This window comes from Crotalus tigris, unplaced genomic scaffold (assembly GCF_016545835.1).
Source record: "Crotalus tigris isolate CLP2741 ecotype Arizona unplaced genomic scaffold, ASM1654583v1 scf7180000017753.6788120, whole genome shotgun sequence".
Taxonomy (NCBI): Eukaryota; Metazoa; Chordata; class Lepidosauria; order Squamata; family Viperidae; genus Crotalus; species Crotalus tigris.
This window is the reverse complement of record NW_024096615.1, coordinates 4,546,177-4,573,818: the sequence shown is the minus strand read 5'-3', so window position 1 is coordinate 4,573,818 and position 27,642 is coordinate 4,546,177. Positions and strand designations below refer to the sequence as shown.

Sequence of the window (27,642 nt, the reverse complement as noted above, 5' to 3'; positions counted from 1 at the left end):
AGAGAATGAGGTGGCTGGATGGAGTCACTGAAGCAGGAGGCGTGAGCTTCAATGGACTCCAGAAGATGGTAGAGGACAGGAAGACCTGGAGGAACGTTGTCCATGGGGTCGCGATGGGTCGGACACGACTTTGCAACTAACAACAACAACAACTAGAGTTGGATATAACTGGACAACTTTACCTTAACCTGTATATTGACATCAAAGAGAAAATAGGTACTCTCCTCTCCTACTCCAATCTTACTGTATTCTGCCTTGTTTTAGATTTCTATCAATTCAAGGTAAAGGTGCCCTCAAATTGAACTCAGCGCCTCAAAATTAAATGCAGTTTAAAATCATGCTGTTTTCTTAGAGAAGTAAGATACAGAAGTAGTTTGGTTTGAGCTCATCCGGGGTTAGGACAAGAAGCAATGGATGGAAACTAACCAAGGAGAGAAGCAACCTAGAACTAAGGAGAAACCTCCCGACAGTTAGAACAATTAACCAGTGGAACCACCTGCCTCCAGAAGTGGTGAATGCTCCAACACTGGAAGTCTTTAAGAAGAGACTGGACAGTCATTTGTCTGAAATGTATAGGGTTTCCTGCCTGAGCAGGGGGTTAGACTAGATGATCTCCAAGATCCCTTCCAAATCTGTTATTCGGACAGCTAAGAAACAGAATCTCAGAGTTCAGGATTGCCTGCTGAGAATGAAGTTGTAGGAGATTCGTTGTGATTATGGCGTAATTAATGAAAGTGCTTTAATGCCGGGGAGAGAGATAGAAAAGCTGGAGAGACAGACTGTTAATACCCCCGACTATTAACTGTAGACTTGATCAAGAAGCATTTTGACCTTTTCTGTGCATCATTATAGTATAACACTTGGAAATTACTGGTAATTCAGCTTCCAGGTAGTCTGAACTTTAATACTATGTCCTTCCATTTTAAGGACCAAGAGAGAATTATCCATATCTTCTGGCTGGCTTTTGAAAAATGTATCCTCACAGTTACGTAGTTTTATTCCTTCTCCTTCCAATTATATAATAATTGGAAATTATTGCCAACTCAGATTTATGTATACATATACTTTACATTTATATTTATTTACTCTATTCCTACTCTACTCCTACTCCCCTACTCTACTCTATTTCTACTCTACTCCTACTGTACTCTACTCTACTCTGCTCCATTCTATTCCTACTGTACTCTATTCCTACCCTACGTTATTCTACTCTACTCTACACTATGCTCTATTTTTACTGTACTTATTCTACTCTACTCTATTCCTACTCTATTTCTACTCTACTCTACTTTACTCTATTCCTACTCTACTCTACTCCACTCTATTCCTACTCTACTCTACTCCACTCTATTCCTACTCTACTCTACTCTAATCTGCTCTATTCCTATTCTATTCTATTCTATTCTATTCTATTCTATTCTATTCTATTCTATTCTATTCTATTCTAGTCTAGTCTAGTCTAGTCTAGTCTATATTCTATATTCTATTCTATTCCTACTCTACTCCTATTTTACTCTACTCTATTCCTACTCTATTTCTACTCTATTTCTACTCTATTCCTACTCTACTCTAATCTGCTCTACTCCTATTTTACTCTACTCTACTCTACAATTCTAACCCCGGGACACTGCAACCATCATAAATGAATCAGTTCTCAAGTGTCCAAATTTTGATCATGTAACCCTGGGGATGTTGCAATGGTTGTGCGCCAAATGATCGTAAGTCACTTTTTTCAGCGCCGTTGTCATTTAAAGCCGTCACTAACCAGTGGTTGTTGAGTCAAGGACTAGTTGTACTAAACAGTTTTTGAAAGGGCCCGCTCTTGCACCACGAGTCTTAAATGGACAATTTTCTTTCTTTCTTATTTTGTTTCCCCTTTCTTTTTCCAGTTGCCTTCGGCCTGTACTTCCCCCGGAAGACATATCATGAAAACGTTTACCTGGAGCAACCGGAAGGGACGCCTTTACTGCAACTCCATGCCTTAAAAGACTCGGAGGAGGAGAAGGAAGCTTTCTTTTGCCTTTTGCCAGATTCCGTTCGGGCCGGCTCCAAAAATCTCTGGTTTCAGATCAGCAAGACAACGGGACTCCTTTACCTCAACAAGACCCTGGATAGAGAAGATTTCATTGTCCTTTGTAAGTCTCTGGAATTCTTGGCCGATGAGTGGGAAGAAGGAAGGGTGGAGGGAGGTTATCCTGGTTTTTCTTACCTTGTTTTTGTTCTTCTTTGAAAGCATTTGACGTCTCATGCGAGAAGCTTCCTCAAACCAAACTAAAGATGTCCCAAAGGTGCTTTGCCAGGAGGCCACTGGACTTCCGTGTTTTTCTTTGAAGACACTTCGCTTCTTATCCAAGAAGCTTCTTCAGCTCTGACTGGAGGGTGGGGAATGAAGGTACAGTGGACAGAAAACATCCTGCAGCCAAGAAGGCTCCACAAACATTTCCATTACTCAGGTGATCCTCAGGACACAGGTAAACCTCCAGGTGGCCTCAACGACTCTCTGAAAGAAGGCAAATGACTGGCTGTCTGCAAGGAGTATCAATCCTTCCATTTCCCCACCATCCAGTCAGAGCTGAAGAAGCTTCTGGGATGAGAAGCGAAATGTCTTCAAAGAAGAACAAGGAATAGAATAGAGTTGGAAGGGACCTTGGAGGTCTTCTAGTCCAGCCCCCCACTCAAGCAGGAGAACCTATACCAGTGATGGCAAACCTTTTAGAGACCGAGTGCCCAAACCGCAACCCAAAACCCACTTATGTATCGTTGGGTGTCAGGTGAGCGTGGCTTTGGTGGTAACGGCACACTGAGTGGGACTAAAAAGTTCAACCTATCAATTTCAACTTTGCAAGATCTTTTTTTTTCCCACGAGAAGTTGAAATTGACTCATTGATTGAACCTTTTTTTTTTTTTTTTGCAAATGGCAGAGGCCTAAAGTGAAAAGGTTTTATAAAACCCAGATGAAGGCTTAGGACTGGGGAGACGGTGCACGTGCCCACAGAGAGGGCTCTGTGTGCCACCTGTGGCACGCGTGCCATAAATTCGCCACCACGGACCTATACCATCTCAGAGAAGTGACTGTCCAGTCTCTTCTTAAAAACCTCCAGTGATGGATCACCTACAACTTCTGGAGACCAGCCCTTCCACTGGTTGATTGTCCTCACTCTTAGGAAGTTTCTCCTTAATTCCAGTGGCCTCTTGGAAAAGCACTTTGGGGACAACCATGACCTGGCTGACTTGAGAATCTCCATAGACATTTAATCATCCTTGTAGACTTTTCACCTCACTTTGCCCCTGTATTTTATTTTATTTTGTTATTTTATTTTATTTTATTATTTTATTTTATTATTTTATTTTATTTTATTTTATTTTATTTTATTATTTTATTTTATTATTTTATTTTATTTATTTTATTTTATTTTATTTATTTTATTTTATTTATTTTATTATTTTATTTTATTTTATTTTATTATTTATTTATTTATTTATTTATTTTATTATTTTATTTTATTTTATTATTTTATTATTTATTTTATTTTATTTTATTTTATTATTTTATTTATTTATTTATTTATTTTATTATTTTATTTTATTTTATTATTTTATTTTATTTATTTATTTTATTTTATTATTTTATTTTATTTTATTTTATTTTATTTTATTATTTTATTATTTTATTATTTTATTATTTTATTTTATTTTATTATTTTATTTTATTTTGTAATTCCGAAACCTTTGGAAATCTTAGCTTGGTGCTCTTGTCCAGGTCGGCTTTCGAAGTCCCTTGAATCGACTGAGTGATAATTAATATTGATTATCCGTTGGGGAATGACTTAGTTAAGCACTCCGTTGGTGTTCCCCTGTCAATCTTTCTCCTTTTCTCCTTTTTAATAACAGCTTCGGGAAGTCAAGTGGCAAAAATCGTGCTGCGTGTTTTCCTCTCTTCCAAACCTTTTCAAACCAAAAACTGTCTCGGTTCATTGGCCATGACTTTGGTCAAACTCTCAGTCATCAATGCCACCATGCCAGCGTGCGGTTCTCCGACATCAAGCCAGCTTTGCTTTCCTGATATGGATCTCTCTTTTCACATCATGGAGAACAAACCTCCGGGGATATTTCATCAGCTCCAGACTTTTGCCCTGCAACACCAGTGTCACAATGTCAGCATTTCCTACAAGCTTGTCACAGGTAAACTATTAGTTTACTACAATTGCCTTTAATTCATTGGGAAACCCAACTGAAAGGGATACAAATATGCAGACGTACGTAGAAAAAGAGATTAACGTGGCCTGTTTGAACTTTGTGGGATCTCGGCTAATCTGGAACAGATTGCAATGCTTGCAATAAGTTCTGAATATCTCAGATCATCGAACATTTAGCACTCAAGTAGCTCTCGAACACAAGAGGAAAAAGTTGCTGCTTGTTTCCTAGCTTTCCTTCAGCACCAGCATTAGACAGATCCAGACTCCTGTTTACTTTGAAATATGTCTGGCTTTTGTAAGCGTTTCTGATGCCTGCTTGACAGATAATAGAATTTTTGCCTAAGCTTGCAAAACCTTGATAGCAGATGCTGTGAGGGGGTTTCTCCTTGATTGCACAGGAGAGAATTTAACATGTATAAATTGGATTTATTTTTATTTTTTTCAAAATCTACCAGCAAGTGGTGCTGACGAGGACCATGGATTTGCGTTCTCCAGTTGCAGGTTGTGGAAATGATGACTCAGAGGCGGATCATAGTTGTCAGAGAAGACTTTGGCTAAAACAAAGTTGGGTTGTTTTATTCAAGAGCCGAAGGAGATTGGGGGCTGAAAGTTACTTCTCAGATACTCAGTTTCTCTTTAACCAACATGGCAAATGAACTGGCAATTCAGCAAACCCAAAGGATTGTTGAAGAAGGCTTTAGGACGGGATCTCCAAATTTGGTGACTTTAAGACTTGTGGACTTCAACTCTCAGAATTCCTCAGCCAGAATGACTGGCTGAGGAATTCTGGGTGTTGAAGTCCACAAATGTTAAAGTAAGCAAGCTTGGAGACCCCTGCTATGTAGGCCACCCATTCCTTAAGACAGGGGTCTTCAAACTTGGCCCTTTTATGACTTGTGGACTCCAACTCCCAGAATCCCTCAGCCTGAGTGCCTGGCTGAGGAATTTGGGGAATTGAAGTCCATAAGTCACAAAAGGGCCAAGTTTGAAAACCCCTGCCTTAGGACAACTATCTGGATCTAGGTCAACAGCAGCTATACATAGTGCACAATTTAATTTTTTCCCCCGAGATACAGCTAGTCCAGTGATGGCGAACCTTTTAGAGACCGAGTGCCCAAACTGCAACCCAAAACCCACTTACGCATCGTCGGGTGCCAGGTGAGTGTGGCCCATTGGGTGGGTGTGGCCCATTGGGTGGACGTGGCTGCGGTGGTAACAGCTGACTGGGTGGGACTAAAAAGTTCAATCAATCAATTCCAATCTTTTTTTCCCGTGAGAAGTTGAAATTGACTGATTGATTGAACCTTTTTTTTTTGTACACGGCGGCGGAGCCCTAAAGCGAAAAAGTTTTATAAAACCCAGCTGAAGGCCTAGGACAGGGGCGACAATGTGCATGCCCACAGAGAGGGCTCTGAGTGCCCCCTCTGGCACCCATGCCATAGGTTCACCACCACTGAGCTAGTCCTTCAAAATTACTCATTTAAAACATTGCGCTTTAAGAAAAAAAAATATCTGCAACCAAATAGTAAAAAATTAGAAGCAACAACGATCAGCAGGAACTCAGCACTGAAATATCATCAGAAGTGCAAGTTCATCTACTTCTAATGTAAAGGTACACTACTGTATAAGTATAACATGCAATATATCTAAAAGCAAGAGAAGTGGGAATCAGAACAGAAAGCTTTCAGAATAGATTGGAATAACGGAGTTGGAAGGGACCTTGGAGATCATCTAGTCCAACCCCCTGCTCAAGCAGGAGACCCTATACCATCTCAGACAAGTGGCTGTCCAATATCTTCTTTAAAACCTCCAGTGATGGAGCACCCACAACTTCTGAAGGCAAGTTATTCGACCGGTTAATTGTTCTTACTGTCAGGATATTTGTCCTTAGTTCTAGGTTGCTTCTTTCCTTGATTATTTTCCATCTGTTGCTTCCTGCCTTCAGGTGCTTTGGAGAATAGCTTGACTCCCTCTTCTGTGGGGCAGCCCCTGAGATTTTGGAACACTGCTATCATGTCCCCCCTCATCCTTTTCTTCATTCAACTAGACATTCCCAATTCCAGCAACCGTTCTTTATATGTTTTAGCCTCCAGTCCCCTAATTATCTTTGTTACTCTTCTCTGCACTTTTTCTGGAGTCACAACATCTTTTTTATATCATGGTGACCAAAACTGGATGCAGTATTCCAAGCTTGGCCTTACAAAGTCATTATAAAGTGGTACTCATACTTCACATGATCTTGATTCTGTCCCTCTGTTAATGTAACCTAGGAATTCGTATGTTGTAAGGTGAATAGAGAAAAACTATTTATTTATGTTTTTCTAAGGACCAAAAAAATAGAGCTCTAAGATTCTAAGTCCAGTGATGGTCACACATAGAAGATGGGGGCTCTTGGCCTTGATTGAGGTTTAATATCCATAGCATAAGCCCATTAATATTTCATTATTGTAATTATCTCCTCTTTTGATTATGCTGCCAGATTATGGTTTCTAAAGACCCCTGGGGATTTTACAATATCGTAGTGTTGGGAGAAAGAATAGGGTCAATAACGTTGAATCATATACTAAAGACTTTGAATGTGGACTGCATCATTTCGTGAACATTGCATTTCTGAAGCAGTGGCGTGTAGCAAAGACATTTGTCTTGTTACAGCCAAAGGACACATTATCTTGGACTTCTAATTATGGATCAATCTCTCTCTCTCTATCAACATAATGGAAAGATGAATCAATGGGGTTGGTTTTTTTTTGGCATAGTCAAGGCTGAATGCTGTAGTTAAAAGCTGATCTCTTTTCCCCTTTATTTATAACTATGATAATTTTTCCCCCCTTTTGATATCCTTTTCTTGTGTTTTGTTGAGTTGATTTTTAAAAACCTGCTGCCGTTAACAGCCTAAGTCAACCCACTGATGGATGTAGGCCCGTACTTTGAAGTCATGGCCTAGAACAGTGGTTCTCAACCTGTGGGTCGGGACCCCATTTGGGGTCAAACGACCATTTCACGGGAGTCGCCAAACAAGGCTGTCCACCATTTTTCCCCCTTTGGCCACGCCCATGGCACCCGGTGATGTATCAGTGGTTGGGGGGTCAGCACAACATGGGGAACTGTATTATGGGGTCGCGGCATTAGAAAGGTTGAGAACCACTGGCCTAGAGTGTGTTAAGGAAATAGATTTATAATCTAGGGCTGAGAGAGAGTAGCTGGCTGAAATCACCACATCTGGGTCTCTCTGCTCCATGGATAACTGAGGGATCCTTGGTGCTCCGTGAGCTTGGTTGTTTTCTTGCAGATATTTCATTACCTAAACTAGATAACATCATCAGTGCTATTCTTTTTTTTTAAAAAAAACTATGTTTTATTAATTTTTAACATGATCACCATAGTATTTGGTAGACAGTGCGTTGTCTGGGTTTCCATTCACTAACAATTAAATTCTATAATCTATAACCCACATGATAACTTTACATGATTTCCTCTTTTCCCCATTGTGTTCTCTTTTACCAACCTTAAGTTAATACAATTCTTATTGTTTTAGTAAATGGTGATTAAGTATAAAAGTTTTCTACAAATGTCTACAAATAGCAATCACAACAATATAGTATTCCTTTTCTATCCAGTCATTCTGGTTGTCTCATCGTATGCAGTTCTTGTTTACATTTATTTTTCCCACAGCGTTCTCAACATTTTTTACTGGTTAAGATTTTCTCAGAGTTAATTACATTTAAATATTTAAATCTATTTTTTTTTCTCGTATAAACCAACCGATTACTTTTACCTTTTCTTAAGGAATGAATAAAACTCAAAAGAGGAAAAAAGAAGAATGAGGATAAGAAAAAGAATAAAATAAAAAGATAGTATACTACTTAAAATCCCTATTTCGTATAAGCCAACACATCTTTATTTCCAAACATTTTTCATTCTTTTTTTTACCATAATTGAGAATATATTTAATCTAATAGCACATCATCAGTGCTATTCATTAGCATCTAGTTTGGGTAATGAAATGTCTACCAGAAAACAACCCAACTCAGAGAGCATTGAGGATCTGATGATGTTACCTAGTTTGGTAATGAAACATCTTCCAGAAGATACTCAGAGAGCACCAAGGACCCCACAGTCCTCCTCCTCCCCTTCTCCATAAATGTTACTCTCTTCTAGCACTGATGATGTTATCCAGTTAGGTAATGAAATGTTTGCAAGAAGACAGCCAAGCTCAGAGAGCACCACGTTCCTCTCATTTCAACTTTGAGCTAAAAAAAAAAATATTTTCTTTATTGCTACCATGTATAACTTGCTCATTCGGAGCCTTTAAGTTGACTTTTATGGGAACAGCTTCCCTCCAGAAGTTGTGGATGCTCCATCCCTGGAGGTTTTTTTTTAAAGAATTTCTGAAATGGTCTAGGGCAGGGGTAGGCCACCTTGGCTCTTTTATGACTCGTGGACTTCAACTCCCAGAATTCCTGAGCCAGCGTGGGGGAACTATGCCCCCCCTCATGACTCATGGACTTCAACTCCCAGAATTCCTGAGGCAGCATGGGGGAACTATGGCCTCCTCATGACTCGTGGACTTCAACTCCCAGAACTCCTGAGCCAGCATGGCTCAGCTTGGAAACCTCTCCCTTTCCCCTCAGCGCGGCTGGCTCAGGAATTCTGGGAGTTGAAGTCCACAAGTCGTGAGGGGGCCATAGTTCCCCCATGCTGGCTCAGGAATTCTGGGAGTTGAAAGAGTCATAAAAGAGCCAAGGTGGCCTACCCCTGGTATAGGGTCTTCTGCTCGAGCAAGAGGTTGAACTAAAAGACCTCCGAGGTCCCTTCCAGCTCCATTTTGATTTCTATTACAGTCTTTTCATACCCCAGATCAGAAGTCACTAGGATCGAATCCCATTTCCCAATCCCTGAACGAATAAGCCAGGATAGGCAACCTGTCTGAATGCGACTTGTGAAGGAGGTGTGTGTGGTGGACTTTCAAGACCAAACAATGTCACGAATAGCTCCAGATTTCATGAGAAAATAAGGTTCTTCTTCTTCTTCTTCTTCTTCTTCTTCTTCTTCTTCTTCTTCTTCTTCTTCTTCTTCTTCTTCTTCTTCTTCTTCTTCTTCTTCTTCTTCTTCTTCTTCTTCTTCTTCTTCTTCTTCTTCTTCTTCTTCTTCTTCTTCTTCTTCTTCTTCTTCTTCTTCTTCTTCTTCTTCTCCTTCTCCTTCTCCTTCTCCTTCTCCTTCTCCTTCTCCTTCTTCTTCTTCTTCTTCTTCTTTCTACTGTGTTCCAGATGAGAACCTGCCATTTTATTATAATGAGGAGACCACCACCATAGGAGTGTCAAAACCCCTCGACCGAGAAGAGCGAGAAAAGTACGAGATGTTGGCCCAGTGCACCTTGAAGGAAGGCTCCCAGGAGATGTTCAAGGAAGTGCCTCTGCTCATACATATTCTGGATGAAGACGACATGCCCCCCTTTCTTTCCAATGGGACCAGCACAACAGACGCCATCGTGGAGTTCAAAAGGGAAGAGGTAGGCTGGCACAGGGGTTGTCCAAAATTTGGACACTTGGCAACTGGCGTGTACTTATGACGGTTGCACTGTCCCGGGCTCATATCATCACCATTTATAATCTTCTTAGCCAGCTTCTGACAAGCAAAGTCAATGGGGAAAGGCAGATTCATTTAATAACCACATGCAGTGGTGGGATCCAAATCCCTGAACAACTGCTTCTCTGCGTGGATGTAGGCATGGGCCTGCCAGGCCTAGAACAGACTTCCGGAAATGGCATTTATGCACTTCCGTTGGACCGTTCTAAGCCTGGGAAGCCTCCTCCAGGCCTTCCAGGACTAGAATGGACTTCTGGAAGTGGCATCCACACACTTCCGGTGGGCCATTCTAAGCCTGGGAAACCTCCTCCAGACCTCTCAGGCCTAGAACAGACTTCCGGAAGTGGCATCCATGCACTTCCGGTGGGCCGTTCTAAGCCTGGGAAGCCTCTTCCAGGCCTCCCACGCCTAGAACAGACTTCCGGAAGTGGCATCCACGCACTTCCGGCGGGCCCTTCTAGGCCTAGGAGGCCTCCTCCAGACCTCCCAGGCCTAGAACAGACTTCCGGAAGCGGTGTGCATTCAGCCGGTTCTCCGAACTCAACAAAATTTAGCTGCCAGTTCTGCCGAACCTGTGTGAACCAGCTGAATCCCATCACGGACCACAGGATTCACTTAAGAACTGCTGTGGTTTTCTTAAGAACTCTGGGGCAAAGGAGATCGTAACACGCGGCCAAGTTTAACAGCCGCCTTGCTTAATAATGGAAATTTTGGGCCCAAAATTTGGATGTAAGCCGAAGACTGCCTGCAAAACACTTCATTTTAGTCCAGTTTTCAGCTCTTTGGTGCTTTGTTCAGGACTTGAGAAGAGGCCGTTTGGAGCCCCGGAGGTGCATATTTGCAACTTCCAAAACAGAATTCCAAAGGTTCGTTTTTTTTTTTTTTCAGGAGGCAAGTGGACTTTCTTGTTTTTTCTTTGAAGACATTTCGCTTCTCATCCAAGAAGCTTCTTCAGCTCTGACTGGACGGTGGTGAAGCTCCGAGAAGGTTCCACACCCATTTGCACCATTCAGGTGACCCTGAGGACACAGATAAGCCTCCAGGTAGCATTAACGATTCTTCAAAAGAAGGCAAAGGATCAGCTGTCTGGAAGGAGTATAAATCCTACCATTTCCAGTCAGAGCTGAATGAAGAGGCTTCTTGGATGAGAAGCGAAATATCTTGAAAGAAAAACAAGAAAGTCCAGTTGCCTGGTGAAGAAAAAAACATCTTTGGGATAAGTATGACCTGGGTGACTGAGAATCTTCATAGACACTCAAAAACAGAAGTGTCTTTCCTGACCTCTGCTTTTTGAGCTCAGCCCTTATATGAAGTTATCTTTCTTCATCCAGTTAAAGTTATTTTCCTGGCCTTGAGAATTTGGCAAGAAAATAAGTTTCATTTTTGGTTATTTGCTGCCACCCTCAGGCCAGAAGTAGTCATTGCTACCTTTCTTTAGTTCCCGCTCTTCCTGACTGCTGGGTTGAAGATTATGGATGCAATATTGATCTGGGAACCTTGTTTAGCTCTGATTAATCATGGTTGGATAGATTATGTTGGTGTTACAGGCAAGCTCCAACTTCGATCCTAGTCTTGGTCTAAAATGCATCCTTTAAAGCCTTATTAACGCCTCCACTTAATTCAGGAGAATGAGTCAAATCAATGAGAATAGAGCTGGAAAGGACCTTGGAGGTCTTCTAGTCCAGCCCCCTGCTCAAGCAGGAGACCCTATACCATTTCAGACAGGTGGTTGTCCAGTCTCTTCTTAAAAGCCTCGAGTGATGAAGCATCCACAACTTCAGAGGATAATCAGCCAGTGGAACTGCTTGCCTCCAGAAGTTGTGGGTGCTTCATCACTGGAGATTTTAAAGGAAAGACTGGCCAGCCACCTGTCTGAGATGGCACAGGGTCTCCTGCTTGATTGCTGGTCTGATGTTAATTTTGGTGTTACTCTATGCTGACAATTAACTCCCAATCTAACAATCCTTCCTAGCACTTATGATATTACTTAGTTTGGGTAACAAAATGTCTGCAAGAAAACAGCAAAGCTCAGAGAGCACCAGAGACCCCCCTCCTTTTGTATTTATACCTGTTACATTTTGTTGTGTGTTTTGTTGTTTTCGAGGCTCTCCCTTCTGTATCCTCTTGCAGAGAATGAGCAGGGGATGCACGTTGTAAATAATTGAATAATAAATGTTGCATTCATTTTAGTTCGTGGCTGAAACGGGCTTCCACTGATGGCCGCCGTCTAGACAGTTTAGAAACACTAATGCACTAAGCCAGTGGCTCATTCAGTGCCTGTTATAAGTGGCCTCAGCTAAAGTGAATTTATTGGTGGTATTTTTTTTTCCTGGAGCTCTTTGGTCAGATTCCTCATCCGAAGGTCACACCTGGAAGCTTCTCTTAACAATCAGAGCTCAAGAGTTGTGCCTTGTTACTGTGTAATTTGAATCTACCTATAAAGGAGAATATTTGTAGCTCGGGGCTGAAATGGGAGGGGGGTCCGCGGTGATCTCTGAGCTTGGTTGTTTTCTTGCAGACCTTTCATTACCCAACTAGGTAACATCATCAGTGCTAGTAAGGAGTGTGCTTTGCTCTCAGTTTATGTTCCAGTGACTTGTCTGTGTTAGTGGGGGTGGTCTTAGAGATTCTTTGGTTGGGCTGTTTACTGTGGGTCTAGGACACTTTGCCAGGGCCAACTTAACTGTGGCCAACTCAGCACAGCACAGCTCACTTATGGGACCGGAATTACACTAATAGCAATAGAGTTTAGACTTATATGCTGCTTCCCCGTGCTTTACAGCCCTCTCTAAGTGGTTTACAGAATCAGCATATTGCCCCCAACAATCTGGGTCCTTTTTTTACTAACCTTGGAAGGATGGAAGGCGGAGTCAATAGCAACAGCACTTAGACTTATATACCGCTTCACAGTGCTTTACCTCCCTCTCTAAGTGGTTTTACTGAGTGTTGCCCCCAACAACCGGGGTCCTCATTTTACCAACCTCGGACGGACGGAAGGCTGAATCAACCTTGAGCGAGTCAGAATCGAACTCCTGGCAGTGAGCAGCGAGCTAGCCTGCAGTACTGCCTTCTAACCCCTGCGCCACCATGGCTGTTTTCATAAAGACCAAAGAGATGTTACAATATAATCATGAAAGGACGCAAAAGGAGAGGGACAGAATGAGATGCGAAGGACAAAAAATTGAAATATTTTTACTTATTTATTTTAAATAATTAAATTGAATGCTTAAATTATCCCGGGGTGAGTTTTCCTACGGCGACTTGGCCGTGGCGGGTTCTGTTCTGGTTTTGTCAGTTTCTGGATTGGGGTATTGTTTACTTGATTGATGGTTGGGATGTTAATGTTGGAGTTGATCGATGCTGGTCTGGGTGCTGATGGCTGGTGGAGAGCTGCTTTGATCTACCTCTCTTCTTTTCCAGGGTACCGTCTTGGCATCGTTAACAGTCCTGGATACAGACACAACCCCTATCTACCCTGTGGATACCAGCAGGAAGAAATACACGGGCAGCATCAATTCCTCGGATCCGTGGATACAGGAAACGTTTCGGGTGGAGCATCTGTTCCACGAGATTTATTTCCGCCCAAATGGCAGCCAAGTGCGGGGGACTCAACATGAATACAGTAATTCTATTCTATTCTATGTTGTATTCTGCATTCTATTCTATTCTGTTCTGTTCTGTTCTGTTCTGTTCTGTTCTATTCTATTCCTATTATGCATTGTATTCTGCATTCTATTCTATTCTATTCTATGTTGTATTCTGACTTCTATTCTATTCTTCTATTTCTATTATGCATTGTATTTTGCATTCTATTCTATTCTATGTTGTATTCTGCATCCTATCCTATCCTATCCCTATTATGCATCCCATCCCATTCTATTCTATTCTATTCTATTCTATTCTATTCTATTCTATTCTATTCTATTCTATTCTATTCTATTCTATTCTTCTATTTCTATTATGCATTGTATTCTGCATTCTATTCTATTCTATTCTATGTTGTATTCTGACTTCTATTCTATTCTTCTATTTCTATTATGCAGTGTATTTTGCATTCTATTCTATTCTATGTTGTATTCTGCATCCTATCCTATCCTATCCCTATTATGCATCCCATTCTATTCTATTCTATTCTATTCTATTCTATTCTATTCTATTCTATTCTATTCTATTCTATTCTATTCTATTCTATTCCTATTATGCATTGTATTCTGCATTCTATTCTATTCTATTCTATGTTGTATTCTGACTTCTACTCTATTCTATTCTTCTATTTCTATTATGCATTGTATTTTGCATTCTATTCTATTCTATGTTGTATTCTGCATCCTATCCTATCCTGTCCTATCCTATCCTATCCCTATTATGCATTCTATTCTGTTCTATTCTATTCTGTTCTGTTCTGTGCTATGCTATGCTATTCTATGCTATTCTGTTCTGTTCTGTTCTGTTTTATTCTATTCCTTCAAAAGAGTTTAGGGTTGTACTCTGCATTCCACTATGTCTGTAGCCAGATTCCCCATAATCTACTGTCCGGTGCCTGTCCATTCTTCATCCACTGGGTGTCTCTCTTTGTTGTCTATTCCCTTCTCCAAGTGCTAATGTATTGTGAAGTGAAACCAATTTCCTCTTTTTTTGTTTCTTATTTGTGCAGGGCTGATACTAAACAGGACCATTTCCATTATGGAAAGCCGTTCTCTCCTGCTGGATGTCATTGTGAACGACACCACGTACCAGGGGTCCGACAAATCCTTGACGCTGCACTTCAACGTCTCCATCCTTCCCGTCCTGATCCAGTTCTCCAACGCGACATACCAGCTCACCGTAAACAGAAACGCTGCCAACTTCTCACAAGTGAGGATGGCTTTTCTCTTCTCTTCTCTTCTCTTCTCTTCTCTTCTCTTCTCTTCTCTTCTCTTCTCTTCTCTTCCACTTCTCTTCCACTTCTCTTCTCTTCTCTCTTCTTCTCTTCCACTTCTCTTCTCTTTTCTTCTCTTCACTTCACTTTTCTTCTCTTCTTCTCTTCTCTTCTCTTCCACTTCTCTTCCACTTCTCTTCTCTTTTCTTCTCTTCCACTTCTCTTTTCTTCTCTTCTTCTTCTCTCCTCTCCTCTCTTTCAAGCAGGAGCTTCTTAAAATTAAATCATCGGGCAGGGAAACGTACATACAAACCCAAAGATGGCTAGGACGTAGGCAATTTGGACACAATATATTGACTCTCCTGAATAGAATAGAGCTGGAAGGGATCTTGGAGGTCTTCTAGTCCAGCCCCTTGCTCAAGCAGGAGAATCTATACCATCTCAGACAAATGGCTGTCCGGTCTCTTCTTAAAAACTGCCCATGATTTCTGGTGACAAGTTGTTCCACTGGTTAATTGTCCTCACTGTCAGGAACTTTCTCCTTAATTCCAGGTTGCTTCTCTCTTTGATCAGTTTCCAACCATTGTTTCTTGTCCTGTCCTCTGGTGCTTTGGAGAATAAAGTGACCCCCCTCTTCTTAATAAACCAAGTGATTGCAAAGGCAAAATAATGACTGTTTAAAGATTATTAAGCTATAGAGGAAGTGTTTAGTTCTTGAAATGATCTGTGTTTGGGGTTTAGAAGGAGGCAGTTAATTTATAGTTAATTTGGACTGACAAGTTTTGTTGTCGCAATGCTCAAATTCTGTGCTATAATTTGACTAAATGCATGTTATCACCTGTTAAGAGTCTCTTTCGCTGTATAAGCATGCATGTATCTTTAATTCTTTCTCATGTGCTGAGTTATCTTGGAAGCTTAATCTAGTTTATTGTTAAGCTGTGCGTGGGCCTGTTTTCAGGGCTGGAAAACTGTAGCTTTTACTCCCATCAATCTCAAATTGCTCATATTTTATCTTGTGTCAGAGATAGTGGGTGTCTAAGTATTTTGTGCAACTTGAACAGAAAATGCAGATGTTTTAATCAGCAGAGCAGAAGAAAGCAATGAAGGGGAAAAAGTTAGTTCAATTCTAAAAATTAAACCATATGAGAAGTGACAGATTTTGCTGGCAAATTGTTGTTCTGTTTTAGAACTGGATTTCATAAAAGGGGGATAGGAACTAATTCATCCTTCATTGTTTGAAATTAAGGTTTAGCTCCTATTTCGAGGCTTAATCTGTAGATTTTCCACAATTGATAAATTCTATTTATATGTACGCAGCTCTAATGAGCACCCAGTTCCAACCGTTCCCAACCATTGTTGCAGGTAAATTATTTTACTGCATTTCCTAAAAAAAAAATAAAAAAAAATCACATTTTAAGAAGATAATAAAATTAAAGCATGGAGATTTGTCTTACTTCTGGAGAGGAAAAAAAAAACATACCTGGTTTTGTTACTAATATTGTGATGAAGAAAAACGACTGCCACATGTTAATTGTCTTAAACTCACTTGTGTTATTTCCGGGCGTAATATTTCTCCTCAGTTTGTTGAAATAAGAATAGCAACACATTAAAAGGCCATTATCTTCCTACTTATTTTCTTGGAAGTTCTGTAGTTCTGAAGTTCTCCAAAAGTCACATTTTTTAGGCCTTTCATTCGTGAGTAAAAGCATCATTTATTAAGTTTATTGGCAGTTTTTTTCAGTGGTAAAGAGTGCCATAAGTGAGACTGAGAAGCAGTTTTTGGTGGGATTCATTACAAATCTCCAACTCAGTTTTTCTAAATTAGTGAAAATTAAAAATAGACTATCTGCATCTTAATGTCCTTTTTTAAAAAGCAGAGATGGACTTTTTGTTTCCATCCAACGAAGCAAGTCTGGTAGGACTTCAGAAAATTTAACTCAGCAAGCAAAAGAACACAAGGAGGAAATATGAGCAGTCAAGAAGCTGAGAAAGAATAACACAACAAGGGGGAAATTATAGCTTTGAGTTGGTGTTCAGCAGACCAGATACTAATTACACAGGAATAACAGAATAACAAGAATTAGAAGGGACCTAGCCCAACTCCTTCATATTATAATTCTCTGTCCCACCAAACGTAAAATGTTCAACAGTGACTGGAGTCACACTGTGACAATTTGACTTCCACAATGGACATTTTTTTTCCAGGTCTGTTCTCCTCCCATGCTGAAATAAGTAATGTTGTAGCTACTTGGCTGAAAATACATGAAAATGTTATCTCTAGCCTTGGAGAAATCTCAGAACGGGAAAAGGTCCTGAGATCTATCACAACTATGTAGTTTAAAGCTTATCTCTATATATACTGAATAAAAATAGAGCTGGAAGGGACCTTGGAGGTCTTCTAGTCCCCCCCATTCAAGCAGGAGACCCCATACCAGTGGTTCTCAACCTTTCTAATGCCGTGACCCCATAATACAGCTCCCCATGTTGTGGTGACCCCCAACCACTTATACATCATCGGGTGCCTGGGGCATGGCCAAAGAAAAGGGGAAAAAATGGCGGACAGCCTTGTTTGGAGACCCCTGTGAAATGGTCGTTCAACCCCCAATGGGGTCCCGACCCACAGGTTGAGAACCACTGCCCTATACAGTTTGAAACAAGTGGCTGTCCAGTCTCTTCTTAAAAACCTCCAGTGATGGAGCACCCACAACTTCTGAAGGCACGCCATTCCACTGGTTGATTGTTCTCACTGTTAGGAAATTTCTCCTTAGTTCTACATTGCTTCTCTCCTTGATTTGTTTCCATCCATTGCTTCTTGTCTTGCTTTGGAGAACAGCTTGACCCTCTCTTCTCTGTGGCAGCCCCTCAGATACTGAAACACTGCTACCAAGAACCACAGGCAACTTGATAACCATCATTTGGCTAGCAGGAGAAAAATATTACCAAATACATATGACATCCCCTGTTCTTAGAGACTCATGTTGAGAAGCAGATCCCAAATGGACACTCCTACAATTTCACTTATATATAATAAAGAACCACCAATTTTCAGAGGTTTGAGAAGTTGGGTTGAATAGACAAGAAGGAAAGAGTTCCACAAAGGTCAGCGCTAAAAACAGGAAGAAGTGGCCCGATTAAGGAACAGAGAAAGAAATGCGTGTTTTTGAACCCATTAGATTTGGGAAATGTCAGCCTATGCTGACATTTCTCACATATGAAGGCAACACCGGAAGAATTGCATAAAAGCAGGGATATTTTCTTAAAACATTTGGAGACTCAGGTCAAGGCTTGTTAATGGCTGAATTGTAATAATGCTTTTTCCATTTAGTGATGTTTTGATTACTTTTTTTTTAAAAGTTACTTTAGTTGCAGCTGCTCGATTTATAAACCATTTTACTGTGCCTAGGGATCAGGCTTAGAACATTAGGATGTAACATGTAATTTTCTTATTTAATACTATAATATAAATCATCTGGCATTTTAGATGACTGGTCATCTGATTATTCCAGGGAATTGAACATTAAATGTTCACGATTATGAATTTGAGCCTTTTCATATATTGCTGGATCAACGAGGGTGAAAAGACCCAAATTTCACTCAGATTCATAGCCTGCTTTTCTTCAAAGGCCTAAGGGAGCTTCTATGAAGATTTATTTTCATTGTCTCCTGATATAGCAATGTTTTGATCTATGTTGGGCTGAGAAGGATTGCTCCAAACTCACCTGGTGAGTTTCCACAGCTAATAGTTAACTTGAACCTGGAGGTCTCAATTTCTAATCCAACATGGCAACATCATATCGGCTTTTCTATGTCTTTTGCCCATAATCTGTAGAAAACGTTGATCTAATGTGGAGACATGAGCCAACGCAAGATGTGTAAAGGTCCGAGTGTCCTCCACAAACAAATTCTGCAACGGTGAAGAGGGGCTGAGGCCCTATCAACATTTTAGCAATGCAGTAAATGAGTAGGGCAGTCTCAGTTATAAAATAGCATTTAATGACTTGCAAGAAAATTGCAAGCAAGTTGTTGTGACTTTTCTGTTTGAACAACCAGTATTGCAATGAAAAGTTCGAGCTGCATTAAAAAAAAGAACTGGGGGATCTTTTTCAGCATTGTGGTATATTGTCTGACTGTAGAAGAAAGTTTTTGAATAATAAGAATACTTTCCCCAACCTGTAACGGCCCTGAATATAACTGCTTGATGGTCTACTTATTTAACGCCTTTTGCAAAGAGATTGCAGGAACTGGGTATGTATTGTTTAACCAAAAGAAGGACTAGGCAGCAGTCTTTCAATATTTGAGGGGCTGCCACAGGGAAGAGGGGGTCAACTTATTTTCCAAAGCACAGAAGGAAAAAGAAGAAGAACTTCCAAAGAAGCAATGGATGGAAATGAATCAAGGAGAGTTCCAACCTAGAATTAAGGAAAACCTTTTTTACAGTGGTAACAATTAACCAGTGGAACAGCTTGCCTCCAGAAGTTATGGGTGCTCCATCAAGGGGGGGCTTGAAAGAAGAAATTGGACAGACATTTATTTGGAATGGTATAGGCGCTCCTGCTTGAGCAGGAGATTGGACTAGAACAGGGGTCCCCAATCCCCAGTCCGTGAACTGGTACTGGGCCACGGCATGCCAGCAACCGGTCCGCACAAACAAGGAAAGGCCCATCCGCGGTATGCAGGCAACACACAAAACCACACACTCTCCGGTCTGTGGAAAAACCTTTCTCCACAGAACCAGTCCCTGGTGCCCAAATGTTGGGGACCTCTGGACTAGAAGACCTCCCAGGTACCTTCTAACTTTGATTCTACCCTACCCTACCCTTCCCTACCCTACCCTTCCCTACCCTACCCTACCCTACCCTACCCTACCCTACTCTACTCTACCCTAACCCAACCCAACCCAACCCAATCCCAATCCCATCCCTTGCTCTTCTTCAGCAAGTCTTGCTGACATTTTGATGCCTTCTCTTGTCTTTTCCTCATTTCCTTCTCTCTCTCTTTTTTTTGACCCTAGATAGGAAAAATCTGCATTGACAACTGCATGAAGTTTTATGGCGTCAGCATCACCTACAGCCTAGAGAGTCCAAATGTCAGCTGCTACGCGGTGGAGGTTGCTCCGAGCCACGATGACAAGTACGGAATTCTCTACGTGAACCACTCCGCTGTGTTGCAGAACCCCGAGTGCCGAGAAATACACTACCCTGTGGTAGCTAAAGAAGAATGGAGCAGGAAGGAAGCTTACGCTCATCTTACTGTCCTGCTTGAAGGATCACGTAAGACGTTTGCTGTTTCTAGAAAGTTGGTGCTTGGTTACACTTGAATGGTTGGTTACCTGAATTCGGAGAACCGGCTGGCTTCCAGAAGTCAAGTCTAGGCCTCGGAGGCCTGGTGGAGGCCTCCCAGGGCTAGAATGGCCCACCGGAAGTCCGTTCTAGGCTTTGGAGGCCTGGAGGAGGCCTCCCAGGCTTAGAATGGCCCACTGGAAGTGCATGGATGCCACTTCCGGAAATCCGTTCTAGGCATCAGAGGTCTGGAGGAGGCCTCCCAGGCCTAGAATGGCCCACCGGAAGTGCATGGATGCCACTTCCGAAAGTCAATTCTAGACATCAGAGGCCCAGGCCTATATCAAATAAGAGAACCAGTTGTTCAGGTATTTGACTCCCACCACTGCTGTGATCCTTATTTTTCATGCCTGACATTCGTGGGTTATAAGAAGGATTTCTGCAACACGGTGATAGTGATGCCACCGAGGGTCACAATCTCTTCTGTTTTTCTCTTCTTCCCAGTTATACATAACGATGAGAACTGTCCAGACTCCTGTGCTATGAGCAAAAGGCGATCGGAGTGTGAAGAATGTGGAGGTGTCGGAGTGCTGATGGGAAAATGCCAGTGGAGGCAAGGAAGTGGGAAAGGTATGTTTGAAAAATATTTGGAAATCTGCCTTAAAACTGAGCCATATTTTGCAGCAAATGCGGCTTCGTGGAATGTGTGTATTTCATTAGTGAAAATGGTTTCTCTGATGTTCAGGAAAGGAGCAAGCAGGCTCCCCCTTGTCTGTGGAGGTTCTCCGTCATCCAGGTCATGGTTGTCCCAAATCTTTGGGACAATCATGACCTGGATGACGGAGAACCTCCGTAGACATTGAGCTATGCACTTTGGGATGGACACCCTTCGAATGGTGAGGGAATATGAATGGATTTCCAGAAAATATTGCAGACTACAAGAACCATTTGAGTCTCAGTTTGAGATGCAGACAACACAGACTCATCCCCAACAGCCTTGTAGCCCATCGTCAACAGGGAAGGGACCCAGGGCAGAAAACATCCTACAGCCAAGAAGACGCCACACCCATCTTCACCACTCAAGTGACCCTGAGGACAGAGGTCAACCTCCAAATGGCCTCAACGACCCTCTAAAAGAAGACAAATAAGTCGTTGAGGCCACTTGGAGGTTTACCTGAGTGGTGCAAATGGGTGTGGAGCCTTCTGGGAAAGGACTGTGTGGTAGACTGGAGATAGATGATGTTTTAACCTCCCCTTCTATTAAGAAGGGCTGTCCATACCCATTTGCACCACTCAGGTGACCCTGAGGACACAGGTGAATCTCCAAGTGTCCTCTATGACTCTCTAAAAAGAAGGCAAAGGACCAGCAGTCTGCAAGGAGTATAAATCTTTCCATTCCCCACCATCCAAGTCAGAGGTGAAGAAGCTTCTTGGATGAGAAGTGAAACGTCTTCAAAGAAAAACAAGAAAATCCAGTTGCCTCCTGAAAAAAATAAAGCACCTTTGGGTTTGAATTGGTTATGCATTGTCCAGAATTCAAAGACCATGTTCTGTTTTTAGGAATAACCACCAACTACTCTACTTGTAGTCCAAGCATCAAGACATGTCCAGCTGGGATTTGTGATGCTGTCGAAAGCAGAGATAAGAGAATCTGCCCTCAAGATTGCACAAGTATGGAATCCGGACTTCGTTTTTTTTTTCCCCTTCACTCTTGGCTTTGATACCTGTTTTGTTTCTTTCTGTCCCTGAGTCAACATCGGTGCTTCAGCAGCTGATAGTATCTGGTGGATGACTTGGTCTGAGCTCAGGGAGGTAAGACAGATCAGGCCTGAGGGATGCTTTGATGGACAGCTGCCAAGTGGATTCCCAGGGCTCTAAGCCAGATTGGGGAATTCTCAGTCAATCAGGAATTCTGGAACAGAATGAAATGGAATGCACAGGACCATGAAATCAGCAGGAACGAAACCTCATCTGAAGGATAATTCTTTCTTTCCTTCTTTCTTTTTTCTTCCCTTCTTTCCTTCTTCCTTCCTTCTTTCTTTCCTTCCCTCCTTTCTTTCTTCTTTCCTACCTTCCTTTTTTCCCTTCTTTCCTTTTTTCTTCCTTCCTTCCTTCCTTCCTTCCTTCCTTCCTTCCTTCCTTCCTTCCTTCCTTCCTTCCTTCAACTCAGGTGAAGGTTCATTCTCCAAGCTTCTGAGTTGGTTTACAAACTTTTTGTTACCAGGCTAGCTAACATCTTCAGCATGGTTTATGGGATGTAAGTTCTTCTGTTTATAAGGCCTTAAGGTGTGGGTGTGTCAAGTGAAGGTCTTGTGATGGGCCTTTTAACGGGGACCAACCCACACAAGGCCCCCCTCCCATCAGCAGTTCACCTCCCGATAACCCTAACCTGAGGTAACCTCCCCATCACAACCCATCACAAGAACTCACTGGTGATTCACACCTGACCCACCACAAAACCCTCACTTCACACATCCACCCCCGAAGCCCTTATAAACAGAAGGACACTGACATCCTCTAAGCTCCGCTGAAGATTTTACCTAGCCAGGTAACGAAATTGTCATGGTTCCGACAGATGAAACCCTTCAAAAGAACTTTGAGGCATTGTTTACCTTAAAAAATCTTTTATTTGGGAAACAAAGTATCGGCACTACATAGTTGAACCCAAAAACTAATTTCCCTTCCCCTGGATACAAAGTAACAAAGCACAATTCCCACCCCCAATAAACAGTCCTAAAGCACATTCCCCAATTAGCTTGAAGCTTGGGCTTCCTCCCCAGCTCTCCAGCCCACCAAAACGTTATCAGCTCAGGACCCAGTTTGTCCTTGGGTTCCCATGACAGAGTTGTTATTGTTATGACTAGCTGGACTCTCATCCCAGTCCCTCCTCCCAGCAGCAACTAATTCTAAAAGCAATAGAGAAAATGGCTGCATTTTCATCCATTGTCAAAGCAAGAACCTCCGATGTTAGCAGCGTTGACAGAAATGTTACCCACAAGCTTGGAGAACATACAATTCAAAAAAGCTCCTGCAATATAAAATCCCCAAACAGATGTCCGTTTTCTCACCCAAACTTGCTTTGCCTATTTTGATAAGCCAAATTTTCAAACATTTGTTAAAAGAGAATACCATCTGGTACCGAGCCCTGGTGGCTCAAATAAAGCTATCTCAATCCGTCTTTGATTTAGGAACCAACATTATTGGTGGCCATCTAAAAGGAAATCTCGGAAGTGGAATCAAGGCAGGACACGGCGTTTGTCACTGCTTTCCCGGAGTAAGCTGTTACTGTGCGAAAGATGATATCCAGGGTAAGTCTGAAGTTGTGAGTCTCTCATTGCATCACTGGATGCTCTAGCATTTTTGTGACAATCGTCCTCTTAAAACAGATGTTTCCCAGTGCAAATGTTTTGCTCAAAAATGTGAACAGGATGGTAGGTCGTGACCATGAATGAAATGAATATGTGGGTAATTGGGAACCAAAAAGCTCTTCCCCCCTAGTGTGGATCTCTTTGTCCCATTTTATGACCTTTCTTGCCACAGTTGTTAAGTGAATCACTACAGTTAGTAACATGGTTGTATCTAATAACTGTGACAAGAAAGGTCGTAAAATGGGACAAAATTCACAACTGTGCTGCTTAGTGATAGAAATTTTGGGGCTCTGTTTTCATAAATGGAAAATTACCCATAGTTAGCAAGATCAGGAGCGAGAGCAGTGTGGTCACCTAGTGGCGAAGACGCTTGCTTCCCACTAGGAAGATTGAGAATGGTAGAAGTTTCTCTCTCTGGGCGCAAAGAAAATATATATCCGCGTAGGCATCAGGAAGGGCAGCTGGCCAGCAAACGCTCCGTTCCACCCAGTTGCCCCGACTCTATCTCGAATTTAGGGATCACAGGGTCGTAAAAAAGGAGACCAAGATCAGGAGCGAGAATAGCATGATGGCCTAGTGGTGAAGATGCTCACCTCCCATTTGGAAGGTTGAGCGTTCAATCCTAGGTAGCAGCAGAGGTTTATCTCTCTGGGCTCCAAGAAAAAATATCTGCTGTGAACTTCGTGTAGGTGTCAGGAAGGGCAGCCAGCCAGTAAATGCCCCAACGCTATCTTGAATTAAGGCATCGTAAAAAAGGAGGGCAAGATCAAGAGCGGCGAGAATCTGGTCTCAATATATTTCTTCTTTCTCCTCAGAAGCTTTGTGCGACGACATGTGCAAAATGGTGATTGCTGGAGGAGTCCTGCTCTCTTTCATTATCTCCGTGGTCCTCTCTTCCTACTTCATTCATCGCTACCACAAGAACGCGCCCAAAACGCCCATCGCCTCGGCAGAGATGACCTTCCGGCGCCCAGCTCAGGCCTATCCCGTCAACTATTCGTCAAGTAATGTCCGTCGACCGTCGATGGACTCAGAGAATCAAATGTCAGTAGATGCATTTAAAATCCCTGTAAGTTCTTCTCGTTTTCAGCTGCTTAATGAGGAGGATTATCTGGGCCCGGTTTTATCTGAGGCTTTGCCTCATTGTGAGACAAGCATCTCTCTGAGCGATGTAGGAGGCCGAAAGGAATACAATAGAGAAGAGATTTTAATAAGATTTTTGGAACAGGCACTTTGCCACACTTACTACTTCTGACCTACCACTGCATGGTACTAAGTAAAACACACTAACCCAAATTTTAAAAAAAACTCATTGGTAAATCTCAGCTTCCTATTTGGGAGTAAAAACAGATGAAATACTGTTCTAGATGTCTGCGGAGATTCTCGGTCATTCCAGGTCCTGGTTGTCCCAAAGGTGCTTTTTCATGAGGCAACTGGATTTCCTTGTTTTTCTTTGAAGACGTTTCGCTTCTCATCCAAGAAGCTTCTTCAGCTCTGACTGGATGGTGGGGAAGGGAAGGACTTATACTCCTTGCAGACAGCTGGTCATTTGCCTCCTTTAGAGAGTCGTTGAAGCCACTTGGAAGTTTAGCTGTGTCCTCAGGGTCACCTGAGTGGTGCAAATATGTGTGGAGCCTTCTTGGCTACAGCATGTTTTCTGCCCTGGGTCCCTTCCCCGTTGAAGACAGGCGCTGGCTGTTGGGGATGAGTCTGAGTTGTCTGAATCTTAATCTCTTGTGCTTCGGTTTGAGATGTATCTTAAAGAAAGTCACATATAAAAATTCAATGCGGGGTCCTTGGCATTCTTAGCTTGGTTGTTTTGTTGCAGATGTTTCATTACCAAACTAGGTAACGTCATCAGTGCAACCCTGAGCTACAAATAATGGTAAAAATTCAATATATAATGGAGGTGTGCATGTAATAGCTAACCGATTTTATTTATCTTCCCCCCCTGCCCCTCTACTTTTGAATGATAAATAGAATTATTTTTCCTCTAAAGCAAACATTAAAAAGATTGAATGATTAAGAGGTCAGTAACTGTAAAACTAGCACGGCCTAGAGTTAATACATTGATATGCTAGCTAATTAAACAGAATGTTTATGGATTGCAATCCATAAAGTGAGGTGAAATACTCTCTAAAATAAAGGTGGGTGTTATTATTTGCAAATCACTGGTTTCCACGTGCATTTTGTGATCCGACCATATGAAGCCTGTATGAACGGCAAACATTCCACATGTTTCTGTTCATTACAATAGCTTATTTGTTAGTTATGTGCTTTTTTGGTAAAGAGCACAACACATGATTGCTTGTTCTACAGGAAGGAGCAATTAGATTATAGTTAAATAGTTTTTTTTTTCCTGAAGCCTGCAATCAATTATTTTAATGTTCCCTAGCAACCTCAGCCAGCAATTTCCCCTTGCAGCTGTTAACAACTGTGCCAGTACAATATATCAAATGTAGTTCTTCGCTGGGGGGGGGGGGAAATGTCATTGTTTAAATGAAAGCAAGGTTTGGTTTGGTTTTTAAGAAGCAAATTGGAATCTGGTTGTCATAGTCACCCATTTGTGGCTTGAATGACACACAGGGAAAGAGAGCACACACACAACTATTGGCTTCACAATACTTAGCTCTATAAATAGCCCCCCCCCAAATGGTGAAGACACAATGACTTAGCTCCAGTTTCATTTCCAGACTATATTGGGCATTTGGGTTTGTTACCTGATCCTCTTCTCAATCTCCTTTTATTTTCCAAGAGGTCGGTGGTACAACTGCATGACCATTAAAAGGCGAATATTTGTAGCTCAGGGTTGAAATGAGGGGTCCTTGGTGTTCTCTGAGCTTGGTTGTTTTCTTGCAGACGTTTCATTACCCAAGTGGGTAACATCATCCGTACTAGAAGGGAGTGAGAGAGGAGGAGGAGGAGAAGGAGGAGGATGACGACTGTGGGGTCCTTGGTTCTCTCTGAGCTTGCTTGTTTTCTTGTAGATATTTCATTACCCAACTAGGTAACATCAGTGCTAGCAAGGAGGAGGAGGAGGAGGAGGAGGGAAAGAAAGAGAAAAAAAGGGAAGGAAGGAAGAAAGGAAGGAAGAAAGAGAGAGAGAAAGAAAGGAAGGAAGGAAGGGAAGGAAGGAAGGAAGGAAGGAAGGAAGGGAGGGAGGGAGGGAGGGAGGGAGGGAGGGAGGGAGGGAGGAGGGAAGGAAGGCGGGCTGTGGGGTCCTTGGTGCTCTCTGAGCTTGCTTGTTTTCTTGTAGATGTTTCATTACCCAACTAGGTAACATCAGTGCTAGCGAGGAGGAGGAGGAGGAGGAGGAGGAGGAGGAGGAGGAGGAGGAGGAGGAGGAGGAGGAGGAGGAGGAGGAGAAGGAGACAACTGTGAGGTCCTGGGTGCTCTCTGAGCTTGCTTGTTTTCTTGCAGATGTTTCATTACCCAAACTCGGTAACATCATCCGTGCTGGTATAATCATCAAAGAAAAAAAAAAAGGCATAACCATTTTTCACACTTATGACCGTTGGAGCATCCCCATGATCACGTGATCAAAATTCAAACTCCTAGCAACTGCCTCCTGTTTATGACGGTCGCAGTGTCCTGGGGTCGTGTGATCCCCTTTTTGCAAGAAAGGTCGTAAAATGGGGGCAGAACTGAACGTAACCACGGCTTCGCTTAGCGACAGAACTGTGGGGCTCGTAAGTCGAGCATCACCTGTATATTAAAGGTTTTTAGGAGCAAATCAGAAGAACTGTAAGCAACTCAAATTAGAACGGAGAAAGTGAAAAAGAGAGAACCTTAAAAAGCCCAGCGTTCGAAGCCCGAGTCTTTCCGTGATGTGTTTAGATATTAAGAGCAGATGTTTTCCATGGAAGCCTGTGTGTTAATTTGTTTGTTTTTTTTAATTCTCAGTAGCTTCCCAGAACAGAAAAAAGCAATTGTCTAGATTGAATAGGTGGCTTCTGAAAAGAATCTCCCTTCCCCCTTGAAGTTATATAAATCAGCACAAAACTGTGTTTACAAACAGCATTTTGTCCTTTCCTCCTGGCACCAAGAAGACAGAGAGGATTCAGGCAGATTCCAGCATAATTGCCACCTACTATTTATACATGTGAAATTCCCCTTGTCTTGTGGGGTAGGACTGTCAAGCTTCCTGCAGTTATAAAATGTAGACCTGGGACCTCTTCCAAGCAACCACTGTGGATAGCGTGTTCCAAGGTCTCAGCACAGGCTACATTTGGGAGGGGGGAAGCCCTCTTAATTTGGCCAAGTCTGGTATAAATAATAGATCTATCTCAGCATCTACTTCTGTCCTACTATCACAGCACCATTGAGAGTGTCCTGATATACGGCATCCTTGCATG

General features: G+C 42.1%; 1 protein-coding gene across 1 annotated transcript in view; it reads left to right on the top strand.

The window, feature by feature from the left end:
* Positions 1 to 27,642, top strand: part of RET (ret proto-oncogene) — a 95,411-nt gene that overhangs the window by 42,615 nt on the left and 25,154 nt on the right. Inside the window, exons 2-11 of the mRNA XM_039340749.1 lie at positions 1,890 to 2,135; positions 3,892 to 4,182; positions 9,464 to 9,705; positions 13,203 to 13,404; positions 14,437 to 14,636; positions 19,652 to 19,910; positions 20,424 to 20,549; positions 21,480 to 21,590; positions 23,108 to 23,227; positions 24,103 to 24,356. Coding sequence (XP_039196683.1) covers positions 1,890 to 2,135; positions 3,892 to 4,182; positions 9,464 to 9,705; positions 13,203 to 13,404; positions 14,437 to 14,636; positions 19,652 to 19,910; positions 20,424 to 20,549; positions 21,480 to 21,590; positions 23,108 to 23,227; positions 24,103 to 24,356 — 2,051 coding nt within the window. The remainder of the gene's footprint in view (positions 1 to 1,889; positions 2,136 to 3,891; positions 4,183 to 9,463; positions 9,706 to 13,202; positions 13,405 to 14,436; positions 14,637 to 19,651; positions 19,911 to 20,423; positions 20,550 to 21,479; positions 21,591 to 23,107; positions 23,228 to 24,102; positions 24,357 to 27,642) is intronic.